Source organism: Polyergus mexicanus, unplaced genomic scaffold, assembly GCF_030449975.1.
Source record: "Polyergus mexicanus isolate NDT 795.1 unplaced genomic scaffold, iyPolMexi1.0 SCAF_25, whole genome shotgun sequence".
In the NCBI taxonomy this organism is placed as follows: Eukaryota; Metazoa; Arthropoda; class Insecta; order Hymenoptera; family Formicidae; genus Polyergus; species Polyergus mexicanus.
This window is the reverse complement of record NW_027223345.1, coordinates 3,380,802-3,406,968: the sequence shown is the minus strand read 5'-3', so window position 1 is coordinate 3,406,968 and position 26,167 is coordinate 3,380,802. Positions and strand designations below refer to the sequence as shown.

Below are 26,167 nucleotides of genomic sequence, written 5' to 3'. Positions count from 1 at the left end.
TTTTCAAGGTGGACCCACGACACGACAATTTGCCAAATTGTAGCTTGCGCGACCGCTAAATGAGTTCTCGGACAAAGAGACGAGATTAACGTTCTTTCGTAATTCTTTCTCATTAATTCTGTTCAAAGTAGGACTAAATAAAACGTCACGAGAGAGAAGACCATCTTTCTTCCCATCATTATTATTCGTAACATGAGAATTTAACGCGAGAATTAATATTAACGTGATTTAAGTTGACTGCTATCGACTTTGGTAATAAAATGCGCGTACATAATTAATTTGTCACGGTGATTTATCTGAGTCTATTGCGGCTATATCTGGTGCCATTCAGATAGTCTCTGTACTAATCGCGCTAACTTGTACCGTGTACTTGTGTGTGATTGTTACGCAAGCGTTACATGTGAAGTAGTATTCCTGAGAACAAGATCAAACGTTATTTTTCACACCTGTGCCGCGATAAATGGATTGCATTCTTGCATAGATCAGATCGATGAGGGATATATGTAAATATTGGGTTGTTCGGAAAGTAATTTCGTTTTTTCCCAACAGAGGACTTAATTGTATTTTTTCACAGCCAACTTCACACTTAAGCCGCATTGTCATTATATATTTTGACAGCTGATATAGCAAGGCTTGTTTATGAAAAAGTTTGTTTGATTCTGCGCAATAGTTTTTGTTTGGTGCCCTATCAAATATGGAAAGTCGAAAGCAGCATTTTCGGCATATTTTACTTTTTTATTATCGAAAAGATAAAAATGCTGTTCAAGCAAGAAAAAAATTATTCGATGTGTATGGAGAAGATGTATTGACAGAACGCCAGTGCCAAAACTGGTTTGCAAAATTTCGTTCCGGCAATTTTGATGTTGAAGATGCACCACGTTCTGGAAGGCCAGTTGAAGCTGATGAAGGCAAAATAAAGGCATTGATTGATGCAAACCGCCGAATAACAATTTGTGAGATCGCTGAGAGATTAAATTGATCGAATTCGACCGTTCATGATCACGTGAAACGCCTTGGTTTAATTTCAAAACTCGACATATGGGTTCCACATGTTCTTACAGAAAGAAATTTGCTCCGTCGCATTGACGTCTGTGATTTGCTTCTTAAACGTCAAGAAAATGATCCATTTTTAAAGCGAATCATCACTGGGGACGAGAAATAGGTTGTCTACAACAATGTTAAACGCAAAAGATCATGGAGTAAAAAAGATGAACCGGCTCAAAGCACTTCAAAAACCGATATTCATCAAAAAAAGGTGATGCTGTCTGTTTGGTGGGATTTCAAGGGAATCGTTTTTTTTCAGCTTCTACCGGACCATACCACGATCAATTCTGAAGTGTACTGTCATCAACTGGACAAATTGAATGATTCATTCAAACAGAAAAGGCCAGAATTGATCAATAGAAAAGGTATAGTGTTCTACCAAGATAATGCGAGACCTCATACAAGTTTGGTAACTCGCCAAAAGCTTTTACAGCTTGGATGGGATATACTACTACACCCACCATATTCTCCAGATCTGGCACCTTTGGATTATTACTTGTTCCAGTCTCTACAAAATTTTTTAGACGGCAAAACCTTTACTTCAAATGAGGACCTCAAAAATGACTTGGATCAGTTTTTTGCCAGCAAAGATCAAAAGTTTTATGAGCGTGGAATCATGCTACTGTCAGAAAGATGGCAAAAGGTATTGGACCAAAATGGAAAATATATAATTCAATAAAATATTTATACACTATAAGAAAATCGTCTTTCATTTTCATCATCATAAAAAAAAAAAAAAAAAAAAAAAAAAAAATTACTTTCCGAACAACCAAATATATATATATATATATATATTTGGTTGTTCGGAAAGTAATTTCGTTTTTATATATATATATATATATATATATATATATATAGAGAGAGAGAGAGAGAGAGAGAAAGAGAGAGAGAGAGAAAGAGAGAGATTGATAATGTCAACAAATAAATTAAAACTGTCAACAGTTAAAATTCATATTTTTAGACTAAAATATCATGATTTTGCCAGTCAAAGTTTATACGTATACAATGTTACTTTCATATCACAGTCTTCATTAGTTCTCATTCGTTGAAATTAAAATTACTCTTTTCATTTCGAGTGATCAAGCAAAGAAAGCAGTGACGTAACGTAGTGACGAAATTTCATCCTTATTCGAACACAATAAAGAGATTGTACATATACGTGCTTTAATGTTAGAAAATCTGGAAATATTTAGAATTTTTATATTTATATTTTACAAAATATGCGTGTAACCTAAATCTGTCTAGTATATTTATTTCAACAGTAATAGAATACTGTTCAACATCAAATTTGTCTTAAGTTCTATTAAGTCATTTCTGGTAGATCTCTTAGCTCTGAATCTACTGAATCTATCTAGTTGTGAATCTACGACCGTAAAAATGGCATATCAGTTGGCATAAAGTTGCTAAAATAGACGTTTTTACTTTTGCATGAGTTATATCATTCGATAGGAACGTACTCCAGAAGGCAGCGACAGCTCAAAGTGAAGCTTAAGACTTATGACAAAATTGCCAAAAGACCTAAGCAAGATTTCCCCGAAAAAAAAAAAGAAAAAAAAAGGTCGAAACATAAAAAACATTTATCGCAGTATCCCCCAGTCATACGTCTGTCCAATTATTCATTATCAAAATTTTGTTAAAAATCATTCTAATCATGAAAATCGGTATGTAAACCTAGTCACTCATCATGAATCACGTATTGAAATTTCAAAATTAAGAATAAAGGATCCAAAATGATAGATCAAATTTTGAAAAAAATTATTCAAATCATGGAAGTAGATATGTAGAGGTTTTCGATATCACTTAAGAACAAAATTAGAGTAGTTTTTGGCACTAGTATTTTAATAACGGACAAATATACCCGTATTCATAGTCCTTCCTTATTTTAAGGACGGAGGAAGCCTCCATGAAGGATTTCTTGAATCTGCAAGGCCACCTTGTTTCATAGATGGACCTCGAGTCTCCCTTTCAGAAGGAAGGAATATTTTAGGGATTTTTAGTGACCGACTGGAGGCAGCACCGTTTTATGCTGCCTGCAACTAATTTCATATAATACATATGAAAACTTTTTCGTATCTTCAAAAAATTCCACAGGATTTTCCCAATCGCGAATGTATCTTTTCGGAATCCGCCACAGAATCCGATTCTCTGGATTTTCGTCTTCAAATCCATCGTCAGAATCATTTAAAAATTCATTGTCCATTATCCCTTTTTCCTTTATACACTTTCAGTTTGAGAGCGCGACAACAAATAACCACAAAACCACAAATGTAACGAAACTAACTTTTGGAGGTTATATTTGGTTATATTCTGCGTATCGTCTGGATAATGTGGAACGAGGAACAAGGAATCCTTATTCCTCAAGGACGGACTATGAATACGGGTATTAGAAACGTATGACTGGAGGACACTCCGATAAATGATGTTTCTTATGTTTCGACCATTTTTTTCCAGGAAAACCTTTCTTGCCTGAACTTCTGGCATTTTTATCATAAGGAACGAATCTTGAGCTTCATTTTGAGCTGCCTTCTGGAGTACGCCCTCATTAAAAGATCTAACACGCAAAAGTATGAAAAAATGCTTATTTTAGCAACTTTGACTTTTTCAAAAATTTGACGTGATACGCCATCTTTACGGCCAAATTCGTAATCAGCGCTACAGAATATGCCAGAAATTACTTGATAGAACTTATAATAAAAACAAGGTCTTGTTTTGTCGACCAGTGTAATCAGTATATCTTTCACAAAACATCTCATGTTTAATTATCTTACGCGTCCCATATTCCGACGCGAATTAATCTTCAGAAAATTATTACACGGATCTTCTCTCTATCTCTCTTCCATGCAATTTATCATGTACTATTCTCTTTCTAAAATTTTTTTTGTCGAGTTATCCATTCGTTTTTTACATCACAATTATATCACGAAAAAGAAAATAACACGCAACGCGCACATGTTTTGACATATGATGCAAGCGTCGTAAGGCAGTTGAAATATTCGTAGTTTTTGTCAGCGAAAAAAAAAAGCTTGACAAGCTTTAATACATACTTTTTTTTTTCCTTGTCGAAGTGATTGATGCGTTGTGCGACGTCAATGTTTACGCAATTCTGTCGTGTAAATTAAGTACAATTGCTGCGATAAATCGATCCTACACAACGTCTCTCGTAATTCTATCCTCTCATATTGTAACTTTAAACGCAATCCTTGAATTGCAGAAGTAAAACTCAAACAGTTGTGTTTAATATCGCGCGTTAAAGTGCATTGAATCTTTAGAAATTGTTGGTTAAATATTTTACAACATTGAATCAAGTTTTAACTGTTTAGATCGAAATCTTGTCTCAAGTGAAAAATATCATATTATCTTATTACTTGTGAAAGGAGAGTTGTAGAAACTTGATCGAATTAATTCAAGCGTCAAGCAAAATTGCATTCCAGCAGATTCAAGGAAAGCGAGAAGCATTGTCGATTTCTTCAGTAACATTGAAATGGAACACGCCTGCATTCACTCACTTTTAATCGCTCCGTTTACAAACTTTTACGCTGAAACTATCGAGACTGCATAAGATCGATACTTTCGCTTGTAATATATAATACAAGAGTACGTGTCTCTCTCAAGTATTTACCGATATTTTCCCTCATATCTTGTCCTATATATCCGGCACCGACATAAATTTTCACATTAGAGAATAGCGGTACGAAATTAGTCGCGGCGCGTACGCAGCAAAAACATCAAGAGTCACTTTCTAATCACGGGGTGATTCGATAATCGCACGAGGTTGCATAATCTCGCGGCGGCTCAGCAACAGACGCGGCGATTCGCGGGATCTATTATATGGCGTAATGACGAAACGGAGTCATTTTGCACAGAGTATGCCGGAACCACGTGAAATCTCTCTATCTTGCTCTTCTCCGCCGTACCTGTCACGTGCGTCGACCGACTGACATATCGTTGTGTTGTCGCGGGCGTCACGTCACGTGCCCCGGCCGTGATGAAAGTGTGTCGTGACCAGTCGCGCAATGAGCTACCCGAGAGACAATTGTGACACTTATGAAACGCACGCGCGATAAGCAGCAACGAGCGACGTGATTTACGTGTCCTCTCATGCCGTCTTTTTTGAGTTTCTCGACCGGAAAATAGCAGAGAGATACGTAATTCGTCTCAGAAACCCAAGAGCGAAAAGAATTTTCCCGACATTGCACCCAAAATCATTGCAACTGTCGATAAGTTTGCTCATCATTCCATGAGAATAGAATTCTCCGCTATTAATATTAATATTCTATTCGATAGAATAATAGAAAAATTTCTGGGAAAAACTGGCCAGTGCCTAAAAACCACCCAGTTTTTCTAATCAAAATTTTTCTGCCATTTACTTACCAACAATTAAGTAATAATATATTTTTCGAAATTTCATAGTCAGATAACAGCTATAATATGATTTTTTTTTTCTATACAGATGGCGCTTCAAAAAATGTAATATTTGTATAAAAAATAGCAAATTCTAGAATATAATAATTGATCAGTACAACTATAGATAGTTATTACTCAGTTAATATCTACAATTTTTTAGCTATATATTTTCATACATAAAAACTATTAACAGATGAAAAGCAGTAAAAGTAAGAAATTACAATGTTCTGGTTAACAATAGTTTCTTATTTTAATTTTTGTATATTTTTCGTCCAAAATATTAATATATTTAAGAAATCGATAAATCTACAATATATCTATCTTTTTCTTTCAAAATATATTTTCTGACGAAATTTTGACCAGCTACTCACGGAAATAATTATCAAGTAATCGGATATTTTTATTAAGCAGAAACTCTTGATACGTATTAGTAAGTATCGATGCTCGCGATATTGAGACAGTGCTAAAGTCCGATTTTGTCTCCGGTCTCCGGATTGTGTTGCTATGAAACTGTTGATCGATAAAATCTTTTATTGTAAAATTTGATGACATAAATAGAAATAACTTACATGTTTGATATAGCATTTCTAGATCTCCTTCAACTATTGATTTTATACATTCGTACTGCCTCTTTCTTTTACGTGTTTTCACTAATTGTTGATTCATATTGTGATAATAAACATTTTTTGTTTTGTTGAAAAAATTTACCATCAAATTTAACGTCAAAGGAATATGAAACCTACACTTTTTTATTTTTTTTTTAAGTTAACTTTATAAATATTTAATAATACTTTGAAGAAATCATTTTTATGTTTGATTAAAAAATTTGACATTAAAGGTAAGCCTGTAGATACATAGGAAAACTAATCAGTTTGTTTGTAGGTTCATCATCAATAAATTCTTAGGAAGTGCATATCAGAATGACATTTCTAAGCTTCCAGCATTCGCAATATCTTCATTTATTAATTCCACGTTTAATAAAATGTTTAATTATTTATATAAAAAAATAATAAGATTTTTAATACGATATATTCGTTTTGGAAATAATGTTAGCCGATGAGCAAAATACCTGGCTAAATTTTTTCAATTTTTTTTATATAAAAATTAGTCAGTTATTGTCTAGAATTTAGCTAAAATTATTATCCAGTAACTCTAGAAACAAGCGTCGACTAAACTGATAAGAACTTAGTTAAATGTACTGGCTAAATACTGGTTAGTAACTAAAATTTATAATCATTAACTGGACAAACTTTGGAATTTTTTCTACTCGGAATATTTATTTACACCCCCCCTCCCCCCCCGCTCACAATCAATCTCATTATAATTGCCAATAAATCTTTCTATCCAAAGATATAACTTAAGATCTTAAATTATTATTGAGCTATCGCTTAATATAAATTTCCTCTATATTGAAACGTGAGAAAATACAAATTTTTATTATTCGCACAGTAAATTGATAATTATTTATAAGCAAAAAAATTACTGAAAATTATTGGTAATTATTTATAAACGCAAAAAAACAAGAAGAAGAGAGAAACGTATTACTAATTTATTAATTTCGTATCGATATCGTGACATTTTTTCATTCTGAGATCTCGCGACGGATTTTCAAGAGGAATCGTTCTGCGATTGAATCGTCTTCGCGATAAGACTTAGCGATGCGGTAAATTTCGCGACGATCCAAAAGGAGGATTGCCGGTGAAAAGAATGGTTGGCGGCATAACTCGCTCTCAGAAAACCACATACTGTACGCCCAGTCTGTGTCGGCCGGCTCAAGCAGCAGCGTGGAACGCCAAATAAATCACGAGATGTTCGAGCCGTACAAAACTACTCATCCTGGGAAAGAAAAAAATCACAATTCTCCAACAGAAACATTTACTTTTACTGCTTTCGCGAGTGGCAGTTGACGCCAAATCTGTGGTCTAATTAAAGTTTCGAGTTTTAATAGATTAACCTCCTTCTCCAGGATAGAGCAATTATAATAATATATTTAAATTATACGCTTAAATTATACTCTTCTCAATATTTCTCTCAAAATATTATCCGAGATATATGTATGTTTCATGCAAAAATGTATATCACTTGTAGATATCAGCCCATACAGCACTAAAGCTTGCAACAACATTGCTGCAATATTGCAATATTGCATATTGTAGTTTAATGTTGCAGAAATATTACAAAGACATTATTTTACAATATCACTTTAGTAATGTTACAGCAATATCCCAAAAATATTCCAAAGAAAGTCTTCGATAATCGCTAGTTCATTCGTTTACCGCTATGCGGCGCATATTGCGCTATCTATTCTGCATTTAATTTTTAGTCACGATGATTATATAAAGTGTACAAAGAGCGACTAAAAAGATTAAAGATATAATAACTATTTTTATTAACTTAAATTGTATGATATAACCCCAATACAGGGGACTCAGACATTGGACTAAGAATTCTTTTAATAGTTTCCATTATTATATAAAATCAAAAATTTGATAATAATTTTTTAACATGCAAGATACTTCAGATTTTAATAAATAAATTTTGAGATTATATGAAGACAAAAGAGAGATGTGAAAAAACTTGTATGCGTAAATCCACTACAATCTTTTTGCATATCTGAATATTTCGGATACAAAGAGATTGTGAATTTTCAAAATTGCAAATTAAATTTTTTCTTATTTCTCTTAGATATTCTTTGTCACCGAAGGAAGTCGAATGTGTACCGAAAAATTTGCAATTCATAATTTCGTTATTATTATAATACAGAAAATCTATATAAACACTAAATCCTGATTCTTATATGCCTAATTTCTTATTATTTTTTTCATATGTTAAAGATATTATGTCGATAAATATGCATAAAGCATTATTGCATATATATTATATTGCTATGTTGCTGCAATATTATATTGCAATATTTCTGTAGGCGGGCATTTTACTGTTGCTGCAATATCATAACAACGTTGCAGCAACATTTCGTAATGTTTCTGCAATGTTGCAATCTTGCAGAAAAATGTTGCTGCAATGTTGTTGCAATCTTGCAGTGCTGTATGGGAGAGAGAGAGAGAGAGATGTGATTATATAAAAAAATATCTTGTCAATATCTTCAGATGATATTTCGGATTGGAATATTTTCAGTTTACTTATTAGAGACTCTTCGCATACACATATTTCGAAAATATACATTTTATTTTGCAATATTCGCATTTTTAGAATGTTAATTGATACATGAAGAAATATGATAAATAGCACGATCTTTCGTTAAATTTGACGAATGCAAAAATGCGACATTGACACAATGAGAATTTTGCTGCTTTCTTATAACGCAATCAAAACATTATCCTACTGACAATATTTTATCGATTATTACACGAAAAGGGAAACAATTGCTTTATTCCAAAGCACTAATAATCAATGTCTTCGTGCTCGATTACACTAATATATTACTTTTGGTCCAATTGCAAATTACATTTCGTCGATATTATTATCGACAATGAGTCTAGACGTCCGATCATCCGGCGTATCAATGTATTTGCACAACTTGATCGCAAAGCGTGACTTTAAACGAAACCCCGGAATAGTCGCGGTCACGTGGGAGATGACGATAATTTATCGCGACAGTTCCGTTTGTCGAGAGGTGATTCTCGGAAATGTAAATTGGAGAAAGAGGATTAGATGATCCGTATATACGCGCGCGAAGATGAAATCTCTGTATGAACCATTGTCTTCGAAACAAAGATGTTGTATAATAATTTTCCATGACGTAGGAAGTAATTTACTTCTCGCGCAATATATTAGGTGTACAACTTTGCTTCCGCCGTTTTTTTCCGAAATTCGAGGCTTTATTGTTCTGAATCATTCCCATGTCTTTGAGGCGTTTTGAAATTGCTTGTTGAGTCACTCCCAATGATCGTGCCAATTCTTTTTGACTTTGACTCGAGTCTTCATTAAGTAATGCCTCCAATTCTGCATCTTCGAAAACCTTCTCTCTTCCACCGCTATGCCGGTCTTCGACGTGAAAATCACCGTTCTTGAAGCGTTGAAACCACTCACGACACGTTCTTTCACTAATAGCGGCTTCACCTTAAGTATTTGAGAGCATTCGATGAGCCTCAGCCGCAGATTTCTTCATATTGAATCAGAACATTAAAACCTCCCGCAAATGACGAGAATTTGGCTCGTAAACTGACATTTTCAATCGAGAATAACTTTATGATGCAGACACAAATCGACTGATGTTTCTATGTTATGTTGACAGATGCCCAAGTTTATTACATGACGCCTATGATCTATTTATTTCGACCACTACTTACCACTAAAGCCATCTATAGGAAAACGGCGGAAGCAAAGTTGTACACCTAATAATCCATCTATTCTTCGAACACTATTCGTATACCGTGATCCGGATTCACTATGGATCTTTTCACTTTTCGCAAAGTATTACCACGTAACGTTAACGAGAGAGAGAGAGAGAGAGAGAGACTTGGAAGCGCGCGAGAATAAAGCGCCGGAAGCGGGCAACTGAATTACGGGTTAATGGTCGTTCGGGTCACTGACACTTTCCGCATAAAAGGTCCCGGGGCCCGCGTAGCGGATGTGTACGCGAGTAAGTTTAAGTACGGGCGTAAAAAGTAACGGGGTCTCGCCGAAAAGAAGTCGACGAAACGACCTGTAATGAATCGCGCGACCCCCTTACCTCGTTGTCCTTGTAGGGACCAGTTTCTTTCTGACCAGTTCGCAAGCACGCGTCGAAGGAGAGTCTCCCCGACAATTTCTCAGCGCAAAAATACGCCCTTTCGAATTTATCTAATTTTTAATAAGAGGCACGAAACGAGACGAATGGTGACAATAACGTAAGTATTTCCGCGACATTCGGCGCGAATCTTATGCCCGCCCATATTCATTTGCGAATGTTCACAGGAAATTGTATCGTCCGGAATACAATCGATATACACAGTTGGATATTTTATATACTACATATGCATTCCTCGCGCGGATCTATATTCGTTTGTAATTAAGATTAATTAAGAATGTTTCGGCTGTACAATAGCAAAAAATTATCAAAATTAAAAAAAAAAGCATATTTCTGACGTTTATACTGTTTGAAAAATCAAGTAAATAAATCCGGATTATAAAAAGAATTAAAGTATCATAAAATAATATGTTTTTTAACGTCTTTGTAAAAGAAAATAGTTGTAATTAATATTTTTCCTAATTTATGACAAAAACTCTTGATCGTGAATATCCCCGGAAATTAACTGCGAGAAAGAGAAAAAAAAAACGAGTAATTTGCAGAAAGAAAGAGCAAAGAGAGAGAGATAATTTTTTTCTACAATTTTTAATAAGTAACTTTTAAACGAATAAGCGGATCTAAATCAAGTTTTGCACAAATATATTTATTAGAGTTTTCTTAATATATGTGAAAATTTTCATTTCCTTGGCAATATTTTTTCTTTGTCAAATTTGTCAATAAGTGCTAAGAATAGGCGACCTTCCATATAAGAATCAATACTAACTTTAAACTTAAATAATTTCCAAATTGTTAAGATAAGAAGTAATAGAACAATGTACGAAATTTTCATGCTTTTGTCAATGATTTGACATATAACACATACATTCTTAATTTTATGAAATATACATCCTATACATACCTTTGTTTAATTAATCTCGTGAAATAAACTAACAATTGAAGAATATAACTTCTGTACACATGGATAATAATCTACAACGAGCACAAACGAGATAAATTGTCATTACGTGATCGAATATAATGAAAAAAATTCTCGCGAGTGAAATTTTGACATGGGAATCCATCGTAAAGCAGGAATTAACTGCGTAACCATAACTCTGGGCTAATTATTATTTTATTTAACCTAGAAACACCATAACGTCGCAAGTAACGGCAAATTATTCAAGCCTATTTATACGCTAGTATAATATATTTCCCGCCGTGCTTTTTATATACCGTTGCACTTATGATTTAAGATAGTAATTATCTTGAAACTACTTGAAATTAGCTTAGTAAGTAAATGAGTAATTGCTTAATTTCTTCTCAAGAGAAAATGTATAATAATAATAATAATTGTCTTTGTTTAATATAATATAATATAATAATAATAAATATTTAACATAAGAATAAATTTGTGTTATCATTGAGATACGTCATTTCTTTTAACTCATAATAAAACTGACAAAAGCAATGCTAATAAAAGTAAGAGAAGAAAATGAAATTATATATTTAATTGTTGATTATACATAGAAAAGTGCTTAAAATCTTAATGTTAATAATAGAAGTCAGCTACTTGTCTATATGCAACAGAAGCGTTCTCTTCTGGATGGTAACCTCATTGCCATGGCAGTTACAATACTCGCGCAATCGACGATACGATTTACGAGGTCGACGGTCATGATGGTAACAATGTGCGATCCATAAAAGCGCCCACGTGTCCAGCGTTTCGCCAGCCATTCTCTCGCTAGACCAGAGGAATCGCGCCGTCGTGATATTTACGAGCTAAACGTACGCGCAACAACGTTGCTTAGCGGCTGCAGCTGTTAGTTTGTCATTAATCCTACGAGACTTGCATTATGCCGACGGAATTCATTTATCTCTCTCGCAACGGGGTGTTTTATTTGGCGTAAAATTTTTTGCCACAGGCTTTTAACACGACGACCGACGACGTTTTTTATACTGCAAGATTCATGAACGAGAGATAATCGCATTATGATAAAATATATTCTTACATTTCACGTAAAAATTGCTGTTTACTGAGATAAAACAAAATGATTATCTAAAAGTTTTAGCAATTTTTTTTCTAACATAAACCGAATCTCAAAACATTTAATGAACGGTATTAAAAAGAAGGAATAAAAAAATGATTTAATAAATAACTGAAATGACAAAATTGTCTTAGTCAATGTGAAAGGAATAAACGGAAAGATACGAGCCGGTGTGAAGTTAGCATCTCATATTCAAAAATCGAAAGTTTTATCAAGAGTTCTATCTGCACCCCAAATCGTTCTACAGTTCCTAATAGATTTTAGAAATAGTTTCGGTGAAAAACCTAAAAAAATTGCATTTTGAAAATATGAGGTGCCAACTTCCCGTGGCACCGCAAAATGCGAAAAATGACATTTAAATCATCGTATCTTATAGTTCTCGAAGAGTTCTACAGTTTCTGTTAGGTTTTAGTAATAGTTCCGCCCTCTAAATATTTTTATACAATTTTTGAATCTTAGAGCTAGCAGCACCTCATCTTTCGTTAAACGTGGCCAGAACTTTTTCATTTTTGATTTTACAGCTTTGAACCTTAAGAATAATCGATAGAACTCTTCGGGGTGCAAATAGAACTGCCATTAGAACTCCGAAATTCCGAAAAAAAATTTACCCCCTCGGGACTTGGAAATTTTCTAAGAGCGTATAACTAGAAGTAGCTAGAACTATTTCATCTTTGGTTTTATAGCTTCGGACTTTAATACTTATCGATAGAACTCTTTGGGGTGCAAATAGAACTGTCACCAGAATTCCGAATTTCCGAAAAAAAATTTTATTCTTTCTAAACTTAAAAATTTTCAGCTTTCTTGTAACTAAAACTGGTGAAATTTCTATTATTTTCTATTATAGCTTTTCGCGCGCTGCTTACCAATTATCAGCAGAATTATTGAGAACTAAAAGTTTTTAAATAATTATTTATGTATTTGTAGAAACTATTTTTTTTTAATTTTTCTTTTTTGTACTTTTTGGTTTTTGTTTTTTCTTTTATTTTTGGGGGGTTTTCTATTTTTGTGCGTTTTTCTTTTTTTGTTGTTATAGGTGTATGTGTTTTAAAATTATAAGAATGTATCAAAATTTAATAGGAATATTAATATAGCTTAAAGATAATGTAACATTACGTTTAGTAAAATATTAGAAAACGGCGTAATATACAACTATAAAACACTAGTATATTAAAATAAAAAAATAATTAATCAATGTTATTATAATGTTATTTAATTTAAATATGTAATATTAATAGTAGTATTAAAGAATTCTAATGACAGTTTTATTTGCACTCCGAAGAGTTCTATCGATAAGTATTAAGGCCCAAAGCTGTAAAACCAAAGATGAAATAGTTCTGGCCACTTTTAGTTATACGCTCTTAGAAAATTTTCAAGTCCCAAGGAGGAAAATTTTTTCCAGAATTTCGGAGTTCTAATGACAGTTCTATTTGCACCCCGAAGAGTTCTATCGATAAGTATTAAGGCCCAAAGTTGTAAAACCAAAAATGGAAAAGTTCTGGCCACGTTTAGCGGAAGATGAGGTGCCAGCTCTGAGATTCAAAAATTGTTTAAAAATATTTAGAAGCCGGAACTATTATTAAAACCTACCAGGAACTGTAAAACTCTTCGAGAACTATAAGATACGATGATTTAAATGGCATTTTTCGCATTTTGCGGTGCCACGGGAAGTTGGCACCTCATATTTTCAAAATGCAATTTTTTTTAGGTTTTTCACCGGAACTATTTCTAAAATCTATTAGGTACTGTAGAACGATTTGGGGTGTAGATAGAACTCTTGATAAAACTTTCGATTTTTGAATATGAGGTGCTAACTTCACACCGGCAAGATTCGATTCACAATAGATGTCTTATAATATTATTCGCGAAAATATGTAACCGAGTGCAGTTGTTCATAATAATCTCCTTGAGTGTCGTATTCCGAAATGTCAGTATATTTCAAGATTCTCACATAAAATGTAATTAACACGTTATCCCATATATTTCACTTTTTATTGACCACTTTTTCATACTTTCTTCAAACGTCCAACAGCCACATTCGAGATTACGAGAATATTACGATCGGTTGGATTATTAACTGCGAGATTTACATCCCAACGAGAGAAAAGTGTTGAACCGGTTACGCAAACATATAGCCAATCATGGATCCTTTCTTATTCATCGGACTCTCGTTTCATATCGCGTGATTTGATTTTTCATCATTCAAGACCGCAGAATGGCACGACGATCGCGTATTCCTAACGATTTAAAGTTATGCTAACGACATAATAAACGAGAGATTTATCATTACGGCGATACTTTTTTGTATGGCGGAAAACACAGATTACTGCAACACGTAATAAGCGATAGGTATATAGTCGACGTACTTATGAATGCTGACGCAAATATCTTTTTGTTAACGATCGTCAATTAAGGATGTACCATATGTGTCACATATGTCGAAACATTGACAAAAACATGAAAATTTCGTAGATTGTTCTACTATTTCTTCCGAGTATCTATGCATACTTCTCTCAACGGTTTGGAAATTATTTAAGTTTAAAGTTAGTATTGATTCTTATGGAAAATTGCGTATTGTAGCGCTTATTGACAGATTTGACAACGAAAAAACATTGCCAATAAAATAAAAATTGTCATATATATTTAGAGAACTCTAACAAATATTTGTGCAAAACTTAATTTAAATCCACTTACTCGTTTAAAAGTTTTTTACTAAAAATCGTAGAAAAATATTCTCTCTCTCTCTCTTTTTCTGCAAATTACTTTCTTTTCTTTTTTTCCTACCAATTGATTTCAGGGGTATTCACGAACAAAAGTTTTTGTCATAAATTAGGAAAAATATTAATTACAATTATTTTCTTTTACGAAGACGTTAAAAATCATATTATTCTGTAATACTTTAATTCTTTTTATAATCCGGATTTATTTATTTGATTTTTCAAACAGTATAGATGTAAGAAATATGTTTCTTTTTTATATTTTGACAATTTTTTTGCTATTGTATAGCCAAAACATCCTTAAATGATGGTCAATTAAAAGCAGACGAATGTAACAAAATATGTAACAAATGCACATGAAATATACAGGCTGTCTGATAATAACCGTCCCACCCATAATATGCAGATAGAGCGGGTTAAATCGAGTAGAAAAGTGTTACGATCTTCGCAATAATTAATGAGAAATTAATTAAAAAAGATCGGCCAATTCGCGCGAGTATTATCACGCGATAAAAAAGAACGGCCTGATATGGGCGGTATATGTTGTTTCTAGGATGCGAGAATCCATTATTATGTATCGCTCGTACGTAACTGTTGTCATTTGTAGAGCACTCCTCCAAAAACTTTGTCGCGCGCCTACTTTTGGATTGCCTCTTTTCGCTGCGCGCTTATACTCGCGCGAATTGATCGATCTTTTTTAATTAATATTTCAATAATTTTTACAAATTCAATAATTATTAAAAATAATTATTAAAAATTGCAAAATGGACTTTCCTATTCGGTTTAACCCGCTCTACCTGCACATTACGGGTGGGGAGATTATTATCAGACACCCTGTATAGGGTGTAACAGAGCGCCCGTATCAGCAGTTTTTTTTTTCTTTTTTTGAGGAAACAACGCATTTTCGTGAAAAAATAGTGTTTTGGAAAGCTCTCGAGGTAAACCAGAGGAATATGTAATGAAAAATAGGGGGTTCCATTTAAAAAATTCAAAGTCATTTTCATATGACTCTGACGGTGCTATTCAAGGTCATACTAATATTATTATATAACTCATAGCTCTATAACTTTTGCATGAAACATTTTTCACGAAAATGCGTTACTTCCTAAAAAAAATTGCTGATACGGACACTCTGTTACACCCTGTATATGTACAAATTTAATAAGATTGTTAAATGTAATCCTAAATTATTGAGATCGCGATTACCTCAATTTATTTCTTGCACAGCACGAATAATATTTAATTTTAAATTTTATTGAATTTCAATAATTTTTTTTTTTATATTCCTCAATGCGTACTTAATCTTAATAATGTTATTATTATGAAGAATCAATTTCATTACTTTTATGTTAAAGCGCATGTATGTCCGCCCAGATTTATTCAACGCGATAAATATCTAAAAATCTTCGAAAATTTCCGTATAAATAAAAAAGGATATTTACCAATATATCAGAATAATTTTAGAACTATATAAAAAGATCAATATTGTTTCAATATGAAAGTAGAACGGATGCCCCAAATTCGACGATAATAATGGCTCCTATTTATTTTCTCTCGTTGCTGTTCCCATTGATATCTATTTTTTCAGTAAACGTTTTACGCGATCGCATATCCGTTCTTATTATACGGATTGTGCACTATTCGAACGTCGGACATTACTCGAGATTGACGACGATCGAGAAACGAAACGAGAAAGAGACAGAGAAAAAACGAGAAGAAGCGCAACGAGAGCGATTATGTATCACTCTCGTGAAATTCACACGTCAATACGTTTCCTCCATTTTCTTTTCGCTTGATCGAAAAAAAATGAACACAACGACGAGTTGCTCTACCGACGAATGAGACCACAATGCAGTCTGAGTCTTACACACATTGCCCCTGCGTTGCGCTCCCTATCTCATAATGCAATTTATACCGATGATGTAAAGGTCAGAATCATGAGCTTGCGATTTTATCCGTCTTCTCGTAATTGCTTCTTTACCGCCAAGAAAAATGGATGTATATCACGTGTATCAAAGTTATTTTTAGATCACGTAAACATACGCCGAATCGTCTCTGCATATCGCACTAAAGTTACGTTTTCATACGCATTATATCGCGTACAGGCGCATATATATGGTGTTTATAGGGGCGATGAGTGGCTTAGAGCGTTGAGTCGCGGGCTGACAAGTGCCACGTCCCAGGTTCGATTCCGCTGGGATCTCATCCCACCATATACCTCTTTATAGAAGAGAAGGAGGAATGACAGAGAAGGAAGGAAGGACAAAAAGGAGGGGAATAGAAAGGAGACAAAAAGAGGGTTAGGAGTTAGGAACAAGGGAGAAAAGCGAAAAGAGAAAAGATAAGAAAGCTATGTGTGTTTAGAAGTGTTAGAGATAAGAGCATAAGGATGAAGGAGAAAAGGGAGCGTGAGGAGCAAAGGGGAAGAGCAAGAGAGAGGGAAAAGGAAAGTGGTGTTGTAAAGCGTTGTGTAAAGCGTTAGGTTAGGTGTAGGAGCGTTAGTTGTAAGAGCGGAAATGTAAAAAAATGAAATATATTTGGAAAAAACCCCGCACTAATCATATGGAAAATCTGTCCCGGTCAAATCAATTGGTTTTTACATATGTTGTAGCTTATGACCTACTGAACAAAAGATGTAATGGGCACAAAGCTCAATAATGGACAGTTATCGAGTTATAACCAGTCAAACATGAAAAATTCGGGCTGCCGAATAGTCAAATCTCGGAAGGTATTGATTTTTTTGAAAAATGTTTGAAACAAACATAGTAGGGTTTTACAAAATCTGTTAGTTGGTGACATTATTTGTGAATTTTGAATGACCTTGAAAAGCTCCGTGAACAAAAATCTTTATGTGTCACAGCAGAGATAAGGACCCCACGGTTCGTCACTCCCGTAGTATTTTTTGACTCCAAACCCTCTCTGCTGTGTGTGTATGTGTGGGGTAATAAAATAAATGATCTTATTGTATATTACTCATTATTTGGATCCTGCTGTGGTGGTCTCTGAGCGGCATCTAATATTGTGTTCAATAATGATGAAGAGGGATAACGAACATTGGGCTGGTGTCGTGCATATCCTAAATACCACAATACGCTGGTTACATGTGCACATGTACCCACAGTCCGTGCGCCTGACTTACAGGTGCAGTAATAACCAAAAATTGCCTCATCTCGAAAAGTATTAGTTGGAAATTTTTTTTTACTATTTTTCCCGTGTTCCTCGTGAAAAATGTCTTCAGAAACGACCTTTTAAATAGGGGGCCACAGTTATCGTAATCGTGCCGTAGGAAATATGTTTTTCTTTTTTTTAAGTCTTCTGACAGTTTTTTGCTACTATCATACAGCCAAAACATCCTTAATGGACAGAAATAAGATAAAATCGTTTGTTCAAAAATTGCGCCATTAATTTAGAATCGATGTCTAATTGAAATTATGAATCGCATGATTCAAATGCAAAGAATGCCGACTACCTTCGATCGCTCCCACTTGCGCGATGCGATTTCTTTCACTGCTAATCGATTCCAATAAGGAAAATACGATTCGACCTATCTTCGAATTTCCGCCATCAAAATCGATCAACGGGAAAACGAAAGTCTTTACTTGCTCTTGACCTCGCTCAAGGATCAAAATCTGTCAAAGAAAACACCGCGCGAAATGGTAACGTCTCGCGTCTCTGTCCCCTATTCCTCGCGCTAAAGGAGAGCGAGCTGAAGTCGTTCTGAACCGGGTCAGGGTTCTCTTCTAACACGGCTTACTTTTTCTAGAGTTAGACTTGCCCCCAATCCAGAACGCTCCGTAGCTCGTGTCAAAGGTAAAGGTGAATTTTACATCGTTCACTCTTGACGGTCGATCATCTCGAATGCAGCGTGTGAAGAGTGAAAGAAAATGTGCAAACAATGTTTTAGCAAAAAGCATGATCATCCATGCTTGAACGATAAAAGAAGTACAGTTATTCTCTACTTTCGCCCAAATTGGATGATCGTGCAAGATGAATCATGTTATTATCCTGAGTGTCTGGTGAGAGTGTTCGAAAGAAGGTTTCGTTTTATGTATATGGGCACAGATATTAAATGTATATGTATACATTATACGAGGCAAATTAAGAGTTAACACATAGAGATATAAGTATCCCATACAGCACAGAACATTGCAATTACATTGCAGCAATGTTACAATCTTGCAAGTTGCAATGAAATATTATTGAGACATTATTGGAATATGGAATTGTAATATTTTATGAGAATGTTACAGCAACATTTCAAAAACATTACAGTTTTTGATAATCGCTACTTCGTTCGTTTACCACTATGCGGCGCGCGTTGCGTTATCTATCCCGTATTTAAGTTTTAATCACGATGGTTATATAAAGCTTGCAAAAAGCGGTTAGTAATATTAAAGGTATAATAACTATTTTTATCAGATTAATTTGTCTCATACAATCCCAACACAGGAAATTCAGATATTGAATTGAGTGTTAAGAAATCGGACAAATAATTATCCAAAAAAAGTTAAAATTATCCGTTTATTGTCTACTTAAGATATAGAATTTAATATTTATATAAATAAAATTTTAATTTTTATGAATTAAATTATTTAATCATTATCAATTTCTTAAACTTGTAAATAATTTATAAAATAGCGATGTTAATTAGATAACAGAAAATTGTTTAATAGTTCCCATTTTTATATAAAAGCAACAATTTGATAATAATTTTTTAATATGCAAAATGCTTCAAATTTAATAGATAAACTTGGAGAATATATAAAAACATCCAAGAGAGACGAGAAAAAACTCGTTGTAATTGCGTAAATTCACAATCTTTTTTCTTATCTCTCTTGGATGTTTTTATATGTTCTCAAAGTTTATGTATTAAATTTGAGGCGTTTTGCATATTTGTAGCAATGTATTTAAATATTACAAATGCATTGCACCGCGTAACATTACTGTAGTCTTACATTGAAATATTTCTCAGGGCGGACATTTCAACGTTGCCGCAGGCTTGTAGTAACATTGCAGAAACATTTCGCAACTTCTATGCAATATTACAATGTTTCAATGTAAGATCTATATGCAACGTTTTTGCAATCTTTCAGTGCTGTATCTGTATGGGATAGATAATTATAATTTTCGAGTGCAAAAAATATTTTACATAAAAAGTTTTTCATATTTATTACATAATCAAAAGTTAATATTTCTTCAATTTATTTATTTCATTATTTGGCTAGATTATTTCATTTTTTTATACCACGGGACTCGTCATCGATATAAAGATATTGAACAATCCGAACAATAACATGTCTAAAAAACATGCTATTTTTATCTGATGACATTCAATTTTTTCGAAGAATTCATCTGGAATGGCCAAACTCGGCATAAAAAAAAAAACTTTCTAATTTATTTAGGAAAAATCGACTATTCTGTGTCTCTTCTGCGATTATCGACTCCGCTTGTATTCGTAACGGCAAAACACGCGGCTATTGCCGCCTGCCTTTCTTTATTCACGCGCCGACCGGAAGCGCTCGTTGCTCATCGGCCGCGACCTCAAATGCGTCGCCTTCGCTCTGACGGCGACGACCCGCGCATGTGGGTCGCGCTTAGCCCACTTCGCCACAGTCCCGACAACCGCATCGAAACGGTCCCACGTGGAAAATTCCAAGTTGCAACGCGCGATCGCGCGGCAGACAATACGGAGCGCCTTCGAAGATCGTCGTAGCCGCGTACGTCTCTTATCTCTTATCGATTCCAAGATTTCGAATCGGATCACATCTAACAATAAGATGTCCGCCATTAGTGATACGGTGAATTATTCATATTATGCGCAACATAAGCACGCATAAATGATTTTAGATTCAAATGTCCCCTTCGAATTAAATAATATATAATATTAATTAATTATTATATTCGTAATAATTAATTTTCAAAGCAAAATAAAAACGCGGGTCGTAAGAAGAACAGATTTACAGCATTAATAAAATAGAGGAATAGCAGAAAGTTCCTACATTGTTCTATGATTGTTTGAATTTATTTTAAATTAGGTTGTCATTTAAAATACCTTAATCCGCCGCAAACCTTTTCATTAATCTAGAGTTAATTTATACTTAAAAAAATATTTACGAAAAACGAAGCTGTTTATTATATAATTATTTGGCAGTATTATTTAAGTCAAATATACAGGTTGGGGCGTTTATATTGAGACACCTAAACATCTAAAAAATAAAGCAAGATAGAAAGAAATCAAAAGTTTCAGACAAAAGTTGTTCGGTTCTAAGGGGGTCATAAGATGGTGCCATTAGTTTGACCTTGGGTGGAGGCGCTTCGGAGATTTCAATGTCAATCTTGTTTTATTTTCTTTACACCAATGATGTCTCTCATTTTTTGAGCTTAAAATATTAAGATAATATTATTGCAAAATAAATAATTTTATGAGATATTTCATAGTTTATGTAAAATTATGTCAAAGTAAAGTAATAAAATAAAGTATAAAATATCTCGTAAACTATTAAACTTTTAGACATCATACTCCTATAACTTTTTATGCAGAATATTGCAAGGAATCGATTTATGTAAAAAAATTGGGATGTTGCCATAAAAAAAAAAAAAAAGATTGACATTGAAATCTCCGGAGCGCCTCCACCCAAGGTCAAACTAATGGCACCATCTTATGACCCCCTTAGAACCGAACAACTTTTGCCTGAAACATTTCTTTTTATCTTGCTTTATTTTTTAGATATTTAGGTGTCCCAATATAAATGCCCCATCCTGTATATCGCGAACTATTTAAATCTCGAAGTTTTTATTAAATCAAAAGGAAGATTTGCACGAAGAGCGTCTCGTATTTTACGTGAGAACGCATTGTGAAGACTCGCTGTTGGAGATATATTACTTAAGGATCTTCCCGACGGAAATATTATAGGTTATGCGGAACTTTCTTGTATGGAGAAGAATAACTGCGAAATCGCTTCCGTACAGTCCGTAAAGGAAATTAAGTCCCTGTCTTAGAGAAAGAAGTTCCGAGACTTTTAATTGCCAGACTAACGAAGAAAAGGTGAAGTGCATTAATTAATGCTGCGGTCATTAATTACGTAGCACACGTGTCATAGCTATCGTATATTGCACAATACGGCCAATACAGATAAAAATATCATATATGTTCTTTTCAAGTATCGACGGTTTCTGACTAAAATTCGCGCCGAGTCTAGAAATGCAATAATATAATAAATATCTTAAGTCGATATAGGTCACAATATAAATTCATGTCTTCTGTGTGCGATTTCAAAACACAAACTGACATTAAGAAACCTCTTTGATTAAAATGCTGAGAATAAAAAATAATGCGAGGCAAAAATTATATTTTGTAAAAAAAAAGAACTACAACTCTTTATCAATAATTTTATACTATATATGTTATTATCAATATTTAACTATATTTATAAAAAATATTTTTAAGTTTTGTTTTATTTTAGGTGAGATCTATGACTCGCTATATAATTCAAGAGAAAATTCTATTTATAATTTCGTGTTGTATAATACAGAAAATATTTGTAAAGAGTAAAATATATACAAAATACATACAGGATGTACATAGAGATTATGATGTGACACATAAAATTATAAACGGAATTCTAATCGTCACGAAGCTAGTTTTACTTATTGCTAGTTTCTGTTCTCAGCATTTTAATTGTTATGCATGATAATGTATGTTTGTACGCGATAATGATATGAAGAGTTGGTTTGCGGAATCACGAATTGTACGTCGGGGCACGTTTTTTTCTTCAAAATGAGCGATTGCTAACTTCCTTGTCAAGACGGCGCAACGGCAGGTAAAGTATATTTGCTTACTGTGTGTTTACACGATCTTCCAACGAGTTCCACGGTTGAACAGAATAGTAAAGCTACGCTGTGTAATTCGAGTATTCTCGGAGTCGAGTCAGACGAGTGAAGGCAACGAGCTGCCAAATTCTCGAACGCGCAAATTTGGACCGCACGGTCTCCGCGGTCTGTGCCTTAAGGTGGATATACATTTAGCGAACGAACACCAAACGAACAGCGAATGCAAACGTTCGTTATTATCGTTCAGCAGATATATACGCCAAAGCGAATGCGAACAGAATGTTCGATTGCGAGAAAAACGTTCAAAACGTTTCGCATTCGCTGTTCGTTGTATACCCACCTTTAAAGAAACCGCGCCGAGACGTGATTCCGCGCGAGATTGTCCCGCAATCCTACCTGCGAATCGCGCAATCGAGCTGCTTCGAACGGTTGAAACTCTGTGACGAGATATCACGTATAATCATCGAAGTCGTTGCCAATTTACAATTGCCAATTCGCGAAAACAAAAATATTTTTAGTGTCCGCGTAACTAGACTCGTGCTTTAAGGATGTATGTGTTTTTATCATAAATTTAGAAAAATATTAATTACAACTATTTTCTTGTACGAAGACGTTAAAAACCATGTTATTACCATATGATAGTTTAATTCTTTTTATAATCAGGATTTATTTATTTGATTTTTCAAACAATATAAAAGTAAAAAATGGTTTTTTTTTCTTAATTTTAACAGTTCGTTGCTACTATTGTATAGCCAAGACATCCTTAAATCATGCTCTCCTCTCCTTAAAAGTCTTCAAAATATACATAAAGAATCGATAATTTCCGACGTCGTATAAAGATAAATCGATTGATTTGTGCAATTGCGAGACAAAATAAAAGGATTTTATGATATAAAATGTATACCTCGAAAATTATGCGTAGAGTTGAATAAAAAGATTCCTTCCTTATTGTCTCTTATTTAGAAAAAGATTTTTTGCACTTACCATCTTCAAAGTCTCTTCGGGCCTCAATAGGTAAAACATGGACTGTAGGTGCTGCTGGATATCGCATCCTGCCGCTGAGACTCGCCTCGAAGGACGAGCCCTTTCGTTCGGCGGTAAAACCAGAGCAGCGCCTTTGCCCGCGAAATAACATTCGCTCAGACTGTAAATGTAACAAAAAATAATATTTTAATAATCAAATTATTTTGATGATTCAATCGCAATCAAAGTCATATGCAATAATTATAACTAAAACTACATGTATCTCGTAATTCAAAAATTATAATCGATACACATATTGTATATTTCGAATATACATCAATAATTCGACTTTTATTAAATCTGTCATCGAGAAAAAATATACATTGATAAATCTAAGAAAATAATATTCGACGTTATCGATGTGCAAAAAGCGTCAGATACAAATGTACATATACATACATAATATAACGATATTAAAATATTTAAATATTTCTGTTAATGGATTTATTGTTTAATCGTTTTTTGTTTAAGTATCTGTAGAGCTTATTATAATTGAAACCTTTTTCTAACTTACTATTATAAATCTAAAGTATTTAATCCCCATAAATTTAACGAGATTTAAAATATATTTAGTAATTTCCAAAATCTCTCTATATAGTACTAGTTTTCAATCTATGTAAGTAAATCTTAATATTTTGAGTGAATCATCGCGCTTTATCTTGACGCGATAAGAATACACATACGCACAAACACAGCGTTCCTTTATCTTAAGTTCGTGAGAAATATTAAAGTTCAGCTTAAAAAACAAAAACAGATACGCGTCGGTTAGAGAGTAAATGAGAATTTTGATGCAGTTTAATACTTCTAGACAGTTGTCGATTTTAATCTTTGACATCAATATAATAAACGCTAATCGATTTACTCGTGTGCTCAGTTGGTTTCGCGGCCATTGCAATCAACAACTCGCGATGGACTCTCTCTCTCTCTCTATCTAGTTCATTAATTAACGCTGTTACCAAATAGTATGATGGACAAATATTATATCGAAACATTCACTCGAACTGAAATGAGGCATAAAATATTGACGATTACAATCTTTTTTATTTTTAATTGTCTCACGATCAAAAACAGTTCGTGCTTCGAAACAAATTTTGAGTCAAATTACTGCCTCATTAAATCAACAAACGCATCGTTAAAGATAAGATATATTTGAAAAGCGTCTTGTATACAGCACAGTAAAGTCAATTTGACCTTTTCTGTGTCATATCTGTGGTTATCATTGACCAACATTGTCGTCAATTAACTCATCTTAATTACGGTATGCTTATTTATAATACAATTAAATATAATTATTTACGTGAATTGTCTGCGGAAAAATGTATTTGCGGCGCGATTCACGCTTCACCTACCCACATCAACATATTCCCATTATATTCCGCGCTTCATCATTATCGTCGAGCAATTGCTCTCTTGATGGCTTCGTGTAATCAAACGAGGCTTTTCTTTTTACGTACGCACGTATAGTTTCAACCACGATAATCGCTTATGCGAGTCGCGATTATGCCGGCGATACCATTTTCTCATGGTAAATAAACCGTCACATTCTCATATGATAATGACCAGCTGACCAGACAATGTACGCGCGCGCGCGCGCGCGCGCACACACACATATATGCCATTTGGAACATACGCAAACTTCCGCTATCGCACGTCTACAATAAAAAGTTTCTTCGCTGAAACTTTACCACGGAATAAAAATACACACAAATGTATTTACATTGCTCATATGGTAGATGTTCACTATATGACATGCGAATAATTCTCTCCATTGTCACACGTAACGTGTTACATTAAAATGTTCGTATTTTGTAAGAGATCCTATTAACTTTATCACTGCTGATATTAAATAATTGCGAGGTATAAAAAATTGTTAATTAAATATGTCTAATGACACTGTTCAACACTAAGTTTGCCTTAAGTTTCATCAGGTCATTTCTGATAGATTTTTTAGCGCTGATTATGAATCTGGCCGTATCACGTCAAGTTTTTGAGAAGACCTCAGTCAAAGTTGCTAAAATAGGTGTTTTCGATACTTTTGCGTGAGTTATATCATTCCACGTGCTCCAGAAAGCAGCATCAACTCAAAATGAAGCTCAAGACTTACACTTTATGATAGAAATGCTAGAAGTCCCAGGCAGAAAAGGTTTTCCTGAAAGAAAAAGGTTGAAACATAAGAAATATTTAGCGCGGTGTCCCCCAGTTATACGTCTCTCCAATTGTCCGTTATTAAAATTAAAAATAAAATCATTCTGATCATGAAAGTCGATACGTACCTATACGTTTGCCTGATCACTCATCACGAATTATATACTGAAATTTAACTTTAGCTTAACGCCAAGAAGTGGACTTGGTTTACACAATACCTATAACTCACATCC

At 33.9% G+C, this 26,167-nt stretch overlaps 1 protein-coding gene across 3 annotated transcripts in view; it reads right to left on the bottom strand.

Moving 5' to 3' along the window:
• Positions 1 to 26,167, bottom strand: part of Ssh (Protein phosphatase Slingshot) — a 189,840-nt gene that overhangs the window by 62,119 nt on the left and 101,554 nt on the right. For all 3 annotated transcript variants that reach the window (XM_070313834.1, XM_070313832.1, XM_070313835.1), the window contains one exon: positions 23,751 to 23,910. In XM_070313834.1, coding sequence (XP_070169935.1) covers positions 23,751 to 23,910 — 160 coding nt within the window. The remainder of the gene's footprint in view (positions 1 to 23,750; positions 23,911 to 26,167) is intronic.